Raw genomic sequence first — 11,943 nt, forward strand, 5'->3', positions numbered from 1 at the left:
GTTTTACTCTAAAATTGTGAGGACATCAAGCCCATTAATCTAAACAAGTTAGAGGTTGATATCTCAAATAATGAGCTTTGAGTAAGATTTTGTTTGGGTGCAGTACCAAACGCTTCCACTAGATGAAATTCATTTCCCATTCATTTCCAATGCACTCATTTTTGACCACGAGGAGTACAAGTGTGTACATTTTTCGAACCATGTCCAGTTTTGTACCATTCTGATGAAGTAAAAAAATTCTAAAAATCTATTTTTTCGGTCAAAAATGAACGAAGAGCACCAGAGGGTTAGGATTAGGGCTGGGTATTGACAATTTTCACGATTTGATTCAATTACTATTCACATGCTTTCCATTTGATTCAATGTCGATTATTTTGGATGTAGTATTTCATTTACAGTACATGGCAAATTTTCTATAGGAAAAAAATCTCTCAACTAATGCTGTAAACTACACATGAGAGTCAGTTTGTCCTACTATAATAATATTGAAGGTTAAATTAACTTATTTATAACACTTAAATTACACTCAATGATGTTTTTATTATAAATAAAGTTTAGAATTACATATTCATATTTCTACTCCAATTCGTTTTTTTTAAATATAAACATTTAAATCGCGGCTGTCATAACTGATTTATTCAAACATGCATTAAATATTGAAGAACGTTAAAAATTATAATGAATATGTAACGGTGCATAGCTATATTTATCAGAATGTTCACTTTTCTAGCTGACTAATGAGTTTATGGTCACTGAATATGTTTTTCTGAGGTAAATGTGACGTCACGTGACATTGAAGCTGTTTTATTGACGTCTTTCTGAGGTTGAAACACTGATTGAGCGATTACACGAGACATGATACAGATTTCAGTAAGTTGTACTGTATATTTTAACATACCTTCAGATGTTCATGTTTATTTCGCTGTAACTGGTATTAAAGCGTAGGAGAGGATGATCACATGCTTCTCTTTAACTGAGGCGCTAAAGCGATCCGTCACGCCACATTAATCAGCGCCAAAACGGTATTTATTTTTTGAGTCTCATAATAAGATGGACGTCATTTGAAATCTGAGACTTTGCTTCATATCAAAAGTAACAAAAGATTATTGTGATTTATTGGATGGGAGGCGCTACATATTCTGTTCATTCATCAACTGAAAACAGACTAGACTAATCGATTCTTGGGATTTGAAAAAAATGAGAATTGATTAAAATTGAGAAATCAATATTTTTTACCCAGCCCTAGTTAGGATGGTCTTTTCTGCAAGATCAGGCAGTGTGTCTCACCCCTGGTCATTGCGGATCGCTCCGATGACCCCCAGTACCAGAGGCCATCCAGGTCCGAGACTGTCTCCCTGGTTCTGTAGGATCTGCAGGACACACTCCAGCTGTTTCTGTCGGATATCAGCGTGAAGGACGTTGGAGAGCTCCTTCAGCGGGTTCAGAAGCAGCAGCTGCAGCCGCTGAGCAGGACAGGGGATTGGTTAAGTGTTGTCCAATCAATAACCAAAATCAAGCACTGATTTCAGATCATCCGACTGAATTGCTACCTGGTTTTGTGACAGCGGTGGCTCGTGTTTGTAGGAGAGTCCAGCTTTGATCAGCGAGGTAATGGCCTCTGCACCCCACTCCCTCATCCGAGTGTTAGGATGCTGACACACCTGACAAGACAATGGCATAACAGGCTTCATGTTCTTATGTTATATATAATTTAGTGGTGAAATATGACCCAGACGCAACGGGTGAGATTCACCTGTTAATGAAATCAGCAACAATACAGACATTGCAAATGGAACTTCATTAACACAAACAAGCAACTGGTTATGAAGAAAATCATTTAAACAACTATAAACATTTATTACACAAAACATGAATAGATTGATTTGCAAAATATTCATAAATTATATTTAATGTTTTCAGATCACAAGAGGAGACAGTGTTTATTTGATCTGAAGTGTGTAGATCACAGATCGGTGTGTTTAATGAATGTGAAAGTAAAGTTTTTTTGGTGCAGCAGATGAATAAATAATCTCGAAATCATCTTGAATCTCAGTCTGAAAGGTCCTTTCACATTACATTTAAACTACTTTATTACTTCTATTGTTTCTACTCTATTACTGACTTTCTGAAGTTGCACAACATAAAGCTGAAGGTATAAATGACAATCAGAAAACAATTGTCATATAAAATAGCCGTTCTGTGATTTGGTTTTCAATGTGGAGGTCAAAGCAGCACATGCGAGTCACGTGAAAGAAACTTGACGGCTAAAATCATTTCGAAAACAAAAACATCTGATTAACGCAACAACAAAAACATGAAATGAAACAAAACGGAGGCTGATTTATTCCTGAAAACATTACAGAGACAATTTCAGAAAATGTGGACATTGACAGAGCGATTTAAAAGGAAGAGTGACTCCTCAAAGAGAAGTAGTTCAGGTACTTACCTTCTACAAAACAGACATGTCGCAAGAGACAGAGGAGGGAAAAAGACGGAATAAGACAACATGAGGACATGAATCGTGCTTTAGCATATATATATATCCACAGAAGAAGTGTGAGTACAGCAGACGAGGACAGAAAGTACAGATCAGAGCGGCCCGCCGAATATTAAATATTACCATTTTATCTCATTACAACAGTTATTTACTGTGATTAGTTGTACTGATATTAGTAATATTTGTTTCAGCAATATTAGTAGTATTTCAAGACCCGGAAATAATATTATCAGTGATTAGAGGTTAAGTACACAGAGAAAAAAAAAATTAACATTTAAATTAATTGTGTAAAATATAAATAAAACCAATGGCCAAAGATGACTTAAAAATGAAACAATATAGATAAATGAATAAATATAAATAAATAAATGTAAATAAATAATTTATGCATTAAAAAAATAAATAAAAATGTATATATATATATATATATATGTATATGCATGCTAAACAAATTGACAAAGACGACTTTAAAACAAGAGTATATATATATATATATATATATATATATATATATCTATATATATATATAGATATATATATATATATATATAAGTAATAATCAAAAAAATTTAATTATATACACACTGGTATATAATAAATAAATAAATAAATATAAAATATAAATAAAACAAGTGGACAAAGACAACTTCAATACTAAAAGTATATATAAATCATAAATAAAAGAAATTTAAATAAATAAATTATATATGCATAATAAATAAACATACATTTTAAAGCAAAAGTAAATATAAATAAATGAATAAATATAAATAAATTATAAAAAAAGTTTTAAATAATAAATAATTTATATACATAATAATAATACATTTAAATAAATTATACATACAAAACAAATGGACAAAGAGAACTTCAAAACTAAAAGTATATCTAAATAAATATATAAATAATAAAAAATAAATTTAAATAAAGAAATCATATAATATACAAATGGACAAAGATGACTTTAAAACAAAACAGTAAATATAAATAAATAATTAATATATAATATAATTAATATATATATATATATATATATATATATATATATATATATATATATATATATATATATATATATATATATATATATATATATAAAAACAAAACAGTCTTAAAAAATATTAATGAATTAATTCAAAACAGGAGCTGCATTGTTTGTATTGGCTCCTGGTCTCACCTCCAGTAGATGAGCCGTCAGCGGCCTCCAGAGAATCTCGATCCGGTCCATATTGACCAGTCCGGTCTCTAAGAGTTTGGCCACGGCAAACAGAGACGGCTCCTGACCGAGGAGATAAGAGAGATTTGAAACATGAAAAGTGGATAAAGTGAATCTTCAGCATCATTAATGCACTGGTCTGAAGGATCGTCAGGTCCAATAAACAACGCACCTTGTTGTTTCCGTAAGCCATCTCCATCGCCTCCATGGATAAAGAGCACAGGGCGTTTATCAGGTGATGCAGAGAGACGTCGTCCAGGTATCTACAATCACACACAACGTGTAATTCAACAACTGACCTATTGCTAAACAATGTGATCAGTGAATTATTTCTATTGTGACGTTGGCAGATTCTTACTGTGAGCTTTCAAAGAGTCTGGAGAGGATATTTGATATGACGGGTAGATCGGTCATCACCGCTGTGGTCAAAACCTGCAAAATAAAGTCATAATCATTTACTCGACATTTCATAGTATTATATATTATGAATATTGCTGGCTCAATTGCTTTTTGGATAAAAGCGTCTGCTAAATGCATAAATGTAAACATATGGCCTGCGGAAATATCTAGACAACATTTTTTGGACTTGTTTGGAAGGCACCTGAGCATTAGTGAGCAAATAACAAGGACAAAAATGCTGCTGACTCAGAAAGTGCCTATGATGTGCAAAAAATAATACGCTCACTTATTATGGCCAAAAAAACAACAACTTTTGCCTATGGTGCACAAACACTGTCACCTCAAAAGATGATGCTCAAAATGCTTTCTAGGTGGGCAGCTCACTAACAGGGAGCTGAGAGAGGCTGTTTTTACCGTGCTGGGACCCTCCACGGCCCGCCCGGGCTTCAGAACGCCACCAACAGACGGTTTCAGACCCAGAATCCACACCAGGTGCTGACAGAGAAGAAGAGATGAAGATGAGTGAATGCCAAAAACTATCAGGCATGTCAACAGAAAAAACTAAAAACTTGATTTTCTAATAAAGAAATATTTTACTATTGCATTTATAATACTGTACTGTAAAATTAAAAAAGGCATTTATTAATAATAATAATAATAATAATATATTTACAGGACAGTAAAATTACAATATTATTTATTGCTGTCTTAATTTCTTGTATATTACTGTATACAAGAAATTTATTGTATATTATTGTTTATTTGATTTTATTTTATTCTATTGTCGGGAAACCTGAACTCCCTCCTTTATTTTCTAATAAAGACATATATTACTATTGCATTAATAATATTGTACTGTAAAATTAAAAAAGGCATTTATTAATAATAATAATAATAATAATAATATTTATACTATTTTTACAGAACAGTAAAATTACAATATTATTTATTATTATTAATTTCTTTGCTTTCAAACATTAGACCAAGTAGCTTGTTTCATTTTAATTTGTAAAATGTATTGTATATTACTGCATATTATATTATATTATATTATATTATATTATATTATATTATATTATATTATATTATATTATATTATATAGGATAACATGAACTCCCCCCTTTATTTTCTAATAAAAAAATATATTACTATTGCATTAATAATATTGTACTGTAAAATTAAAAAAAGGCTTTTATTTTATTTATTTTATTTTATTTTATGCAAACCTGAACTCCCTCCTTTATTTTCTAATAGACATATATTACTATTGCTTCAATAATATTGTACTGTAAAATTAAAAAAGGCATTTAATAATAATAATAATATTTATACCATTTTTACAGAACAGTAAAATTACAATATTATTTATTATTATTAATTTCTTTGCTTTCAAACATTAGACAAAGTCGCATGTTTCGTTTTAATTTGTAAAATGTATTGTACATTACTGTATATTATATTATATTATATTATATATTATAAGGTAACATGAACTCCCCCTTTATTTTCTAATAAAGAAATATATTACTTTTGCATTAATAATATTTTGTAAAATTAAAAAAAGGCATTTATTAATAATAATAATGATAATATTTTTACAGGACAGTAAAATTACAATATTATTTATTGCCATCTTAATTTCTTTGCTTTCAAACAATAGACCATGTAGCTTGTTTCATTTTAATTTGTAAAATTTATTGTATATTACTGTTTATTTTTATTTTATTTTATTAACTCCCCTTTATTTTCTAATAAAGAAATATATTACTATTGCATCAATAATATTGTACTGTAAAATTAAAAAAAGGCATTTATTAATAATAATAATAATAATAATAATATTTATACTATTTTTACAGAACAGTAAAATTACAATATTATTTATTATTATTAATTTCTTTGCTTTCAAACATTAGACCAAGTAGCTTGTTTCATTTTAATTTGTAAAATGTATTGTATATTACTGCATATTATATTATATTATATTATATTATATTATATTATATTATATTATATTATATTATATTATATTATATTATATAGGATAACATGAACTCCACCCTTTATTTTATAATAAAAAAATATATTACTATTGCATTAATAATATTGTACTGTAAAATTAAAAAAAGGCTTTTATTTTATTTATTTTATTTTATTTTATGCAAACCTGAACTCCCTCCTTTATTTTCTAATAGACATATATTACTATTGCTTCAATAATATTGTACTGTAAAATTAAAAAAGGCATTTAATAATAATAATAATAATATTTATACCATTTTTACAGAACAGTAAAATTACAATATTATTTATTATTATTAATTTCTTTGCTTTCAAACATTAGACCAAGTAGCATGTTTCGTTTTAATTTGTAAAATGTATTGTACATTACTGTATATTATATTGTATTATATTATATATTATAAGGTAACATGAACTCCCCCTTTATTTTCTAATAAAGAAATATATTACTTTTGCATTAATAATATTTTGTAAAATTAAAAAAAGGCATTTATTAATAATAATAATGATAATATTTTTACAGGACAGTAAAATTACAATATTATTTATTGCCATCTTAATTTCTTTGCTTTCAAACAATATACCATGTAGCTTGTATTATTTTAATTTGTAAAATTTATTGTATATTACTGTTTATTTTTATTTTATTTTATTAACTCCCCTTTATTTTCTAATAAAGAAATATATTACTATTGCATCAATAATATTGTACTGTAAAATTAAAAAAGGCATTTATTAATAATAATAATAATAATGATGATAATATTTATCCTATTTTAACAGAACAGTAAAATTACAATATTATTTATTGCTGTCTTAATTTCTTTGCTTTCAGACGTTAAAGCATAGATATTTTAGAGGAAAATTGCACAGAGACTTGTCTTTTGTTCAGATCTATAAATAATTCTCGTTACAAATCGAGGAAGATGTTTGGTGCGGGTTGCGTTTCCGAATGCACAGCACAGAGCGGTTTGTGTGGAGCAGCATTTTCAGAGAAAACACCGGAGCATCACATGCATTAATGTATCTGAAAACGCAAGTTTATTTAGTTACTAATTTTTGCAGTTCACTGGGGTCACATCCCTGTACAATGAACACATATATATGTTCTCTGGATTGTGATTGGTTAATTACTGTGCTTGCACCTGTAGTGTTGCTAACACCAGCTGCCATGAGGTTCCCAGATAAGCACCGTGACAGTGAGCCAGATTCAGCAGCGTCCGCATGCACTGAATGTTCTTCGCTGTGAGCTGACGGACAGACAGAAACAGGAAGGCCTTGTGATCCACCAGGAAAACCATTCAGCTGCACTGTAACGTAATGTAAACATGTGATTTACCACTACGGTGCCCTGCGGCTGCGCGGTGAGCGGCTGACCGACTGCTACCACCTGCTGGTGTGATTCACTGGACGGACTGACCATCTGCACACTCTGACCCTGGATGGAGTACACTGAACACACACACACACACACACACACACACACACACACACACACACACACACACACACACATTAAACTGCATACATTTATACACACAAAGCTTGCAGCTCAAACAGTAGAGCACCGCGGTACCAATGCCAAGGTCATGGGGTCGATTCCCAGCAAAAGCACATAAAATGTAATGTGAAAGCATCTGCCAAACACTCATGTGGTACACTCATGAATTTAACTGAAAACACCATAAAAGTTAAAAACCGAAACCGAAGATGTATCCCGAATCAAATTGATTTAATAATAAAAACTAAGCATTTAAATTGCAATTTAAATTTCTTATTTTAATTTTTATTGATATAATTGTTTCTACTCATTATAAACACTTAAACGTTTATTTAAACATATATTATATTATATTTTGTTGCTCAATGATTTCAGCTCGCAAAACCGTTTTTGCCTGAAACTAAAATTTATTCAATCAAAAATGATTATTAAAGCTCAAATAGGTATGATATGCACACATATGTTTATCATTTAAATTAAAAATTTGTTCACATTTTATTTTATATATTATAAATTTACAAAAAGCATTGTATGTCATAGTTTATACATCATATTTATTTGATATTCACATTTTATATTATATCATATTATACTAATTGGCTAAATTTATTGTGTTTTGTACTGTTATATACATATATATGATAGATGTGAAATGTATTGTGTATAACTATACTATATTATATTAAATTATATTAATTATACTATATTATATTTTATATTAAATTATGTTATTTTATATTAAATTATATTACATTAATTATATTATACTATTTTATATTATTTTATATTATAATATAAAATAATATAATATAATGTAATATAATATAAAATATCTTATCTTATCTTATCTTATCTTATCTTATCTTATCTTATCTTATCTTATCTTATCTTATCTTATCTTATAATAAACGGCATTGTTTCGGTTAATGATTCCGCCCCTCCAATATGGTGGATCATTATTATTATGTGATTATGAATATCTGATTATTGCAGGTTGAGTTTGATGGTACCTTTATTGGAGAGGTTGGCGGCGTTGCTGCTCAGGATGGTGAGGGCGTAGTGCGGAGGGAGAGAGGCTTTACAGATGGCTGTAATAAAAGCGTCACGTGGCGTCACCAAACCCAGACGGCCGCACAGAGACGCCATGGACAGCTCCGCTTTCAGGATGTTTTCTGTGGCCGTCTCGTCCGTACTGACACAAACACGTCAAACATCACAGGGACAGTCAGGCTCAATGATGCTAATAAAGCTTAAGTGCACCGCACTGAATAATGCATGACCTATTACTGTAACAGCGAGATATAAAATATACTATGAAGTGTGTGTGTGTGTGTGTGTGTGTGTGTGTGTGTGTGTGTGTGTGTGTGTGTGTGTGTAAAAAGCGTCTCGTACCTGGCGTCCAGCAGCAGTGAGAGGGCCGCCAGTAAGCCGCACCAGCAAGCGTTCACCATTTCCTCCCAAACCTCATGAGCCACTACAAAACACACACCGTATCATTACAGGAACAAACACACTGTTACACAACAAACACATCAATTTGTAAAATGTATTGTGTTACTGATTATATTATATTATATTATATTATATTATATTATATTATATTATATTATATTATATTATATTATATTATATTATATTATATTCATCTGTACATTTATTTTTTTTATTTTAATAAAAAAATTGTTTTTAAAATATTTTTTTAATTTATTCTATATTGCTGTTTATTATACTTATTTGTAAAAATGTATATTTATACAGTTTATGTTTATAGATCACCAATATATATTATATTAGATTTATTTATTGTGTTACTGATTATATTATATTATATTATATTATATTATATTATATAGTTAGATTGCATTACATTCGAATAATTTGTAAAATATAATATATATTACCATTTATATATTGTATAATATATTATATAGTATAATTGATATTAATTACATTATATTTATTTTGTAAAATTTATAGCATGTTACTGTTTATATATTATATTTGTTTGTAACATTTATTGTTGTTACTGAATATATTATATAGTCATATTCAATTAGACTATTATATTAATTTCTGTTTATATATATTATATTTAAAATGTATAGCATGTTACTGTTTATATATTACAGGGAGTGCAGAATTATTAGGCAAGTTGATTTTCTGATCATATTTTTTTTCCAAGCACATTTTACCAATTCCAATCCACATCAATCTTAATAACTACTATTAATATTGTTTTTAATCATTTATAAGTGATATATAATTGTTCATGAAGGCTGGAAATGAAGAATGCCTCATATTCAGGTGTGCAGAATTATTAGGCAGGTTTTCTTTTACAGATAAAATGAGCCAAAAAAGAGATTTAACTCAGACTGAAAAGTCAAAAATTATTAAATACTCATGAAAAGGACGCAATACTAATGTAATACTAGAAATTGCAAAGTTAAAGCATGACCACTGGACAGTGAAATGCTCATTGGGTCAGCTGGGTCATACAAAAACAGCTGGAGAAGAAAAGACACGTTAACTGCAAAATAATTAAGAATTAAGGTGAAGAATTAAGTGTGAAAACATCAGGAACCCTTTAGTCTCCAGCGCCACCATTTCCCAGTACTGAAACCTACCAGGAGTCTTCAGAAGTGTGAGGTGTCAGGATCTCAGAGACTTAGGTTAGGTGAAGAATCCTAAAAAATGACCCGCTCTTAATAAGAATCACAAGCTGAAGTGTTATAAAGTACATGAAGACTGGGTTTTTATAGGCCTTATAGACAGACAGCTTGAGAGTGACTCCTGAAGGACCAGCACCACATCCTCTTGTTCCACTGTTTGAAGAATTGATCTTCCAGAATCTGGCAGTAAGTTTTGGAAGATCATTTAGTCCATCTCTGCAAGATGGACATTTCAGAATAAGAGATGGACTAAAAGTGAACTCCCACACCTTACTGCCAGATTCTGGAAGATCAATTCTTCAAACAGTGGTACAAGTTTTAGTGGTACAATTTCTAGTATTACATTAGTATTGCGTCCTTCTCATGAGTATTTAATAATTTTTGACTTTTCAGTCTGAGTTAAATCTCTTTTTTGGCTCATTTTATCTGTAAAAGAAAACCTGCCTAATAATTCTGCACACCTGAATATAAGGCATTTTTCATTTCCAGCCTTCATGAACAATTATATATCACTTATAAATTATTAAAAACAATATTAATAGTAGTTATTAAGATTGATGTGGATTGGAATTGGTAAAATGTGCTTGGAAAAAAATATGATCAGAAAATCAACTTGCCTAATAATTCTGCACTCCCTGTATATTTGTTTGTAAAATTTATTGTCACTGATTACATTATATGGTCATATTTGCTTAAATTGTATTGTTATATTAATTTGTGTTTATTTATATTATACATTAATTTGTAAAATGTATTGTATATTTGTTATATATATATATATATATATACACACACATTTGTTTGTAAAATGTATTGTTGTCATTGACTATATGGTCGCATTCGATTAGATTGTATTATATTATATTATATTATATACATTTTTGTTTATATATATTATATTAATTTGTAAAATAATTTTTATTTTATAAATTCAGGGTGTTTAAATTTGTAAAATTACTGTGTATATTATATAACATATTCCAATACATTACATAAAGTTACAATATAGTGTTTTTGCAGTTTCCTGTGTGGCCGCCAGAGGTCAGTACAGAGCAGAGTGTTCTCCAAAAAAGTCTGAGGTGAAAATGTCAAATGGGCTCTGATGTGAAGTCAGTGTACACTCACTGGGTTCCTGAGGCGGAGACAAAACAGGCTCCGCCTCCTCTCTCATAGCGGCTTCCTGTTCCTGTGTGGCGAGCTCCCTCTCGATCATCAGTGTGATACCCCTCACCAGATCCAGCAGGGCGCTGAACGCCACAGACATGGCGTAACCTTCAGGGATGGAGGGCGGCTCCACCTTATCCAGCATCTCCAGACTGAGAAGAAACTGACTGTTAGTCATCTTGAAATGATATTTAAGACTTTCTTACATCATTTAAGACTCTCTATGGCCTTAAATGTCATCAAACTGAATCTAGGGTCACGCTGACAGTGCTGGTCACTCACTAGGTGGCTTTGGCACTGCCCTGGACGCTGACGCTCATGAGGGGGATCCACGTGCCCCGGTACTCAAAAGCAGCCTGTGTGGTCAGAGCTCCACCTGCACCTGCTGCACCCGGACCGCCCGGACCAGACGCCTGTGAACCCGACACCGACCCACCTGACAGAGACACGACCCACCTTTACAATCAGACAATC

At 30.4% G+C, this 11,943-nt stretch overlaps 1 protein-coding gene across 4 annotated transcripts in view; it reads right to left on the bottom strand.

The window, feature by feature from the left end:
- Positions 1-11,943, bottom strand: part of mon2 (MON2 homolog, regulator of endosome-to-Golgi trafficking) — a 44,971-nt gene that overhangs the window by 13,991 nt on the left and 19,037 nt on the right. For all 4 annotated transcript variants that reach the window (XM_067379089.1, XM_067379087.1, XM_067379088.1 and 1 more), the window contains exons 11-22: positions 11,752-11,905; positions 11,431-11,621; positions 9,029-9,110; positions 8,647-8,828; positions 7,475-7,587; positions 7,281-7,385; positions 4,527-4,607; positions 4,072-4,145; positions 3,886-3,976; positions 3,675-3,776; positions 1,551-1,661; positions 1,288-1,463 (exon numbers count right to left, since the gene is read on the bottom strand). In XM_067379089.1, coding sequence (XP_067235190.1) covers positions 1,288-1,463; positions 1,551-1,661; positions 3,675-3,776; positions 3,886-3,976; positions 4,072-4,145; positions 4,527-4,607; positions 7,281-7,385; positions 7,475-7,587; positions 8,647-8,828; positions 9,029-9,110; positions 11,431-11,621; positions 11,752-11,905 — 1,462 coding nt within the window. The remainder of the gene's footprint in view (positions 1-1,287; positions 1,464-1,550; positions 1,662-3,674; positions 3,777-3,885; positions 3,977-4,071; positions 4,146-4,526; positions 4,608-7,280; positions 7,386-7,474; positions 7,588-8,646; positions 8,829-9,028; positions 9,111-11,430; positions 11,622-11,751; positions 11,906-11,943) is intronic.

Source organism: Chanodichthys erythropterus, chromosome 24 (genome assembly GCF_024489055.1).
Source record: "Chanodichthys erythropterus isolate Z2021 chromosome 24, ASM2448905v1, whole genome shotgun sequence".
NCBI lineage: Eukaryota > Metazoa > Chordata > Actinopteri > Cypriniformes > Xenocyprididae > Chanodichthys > Chanodichthys erythropterus.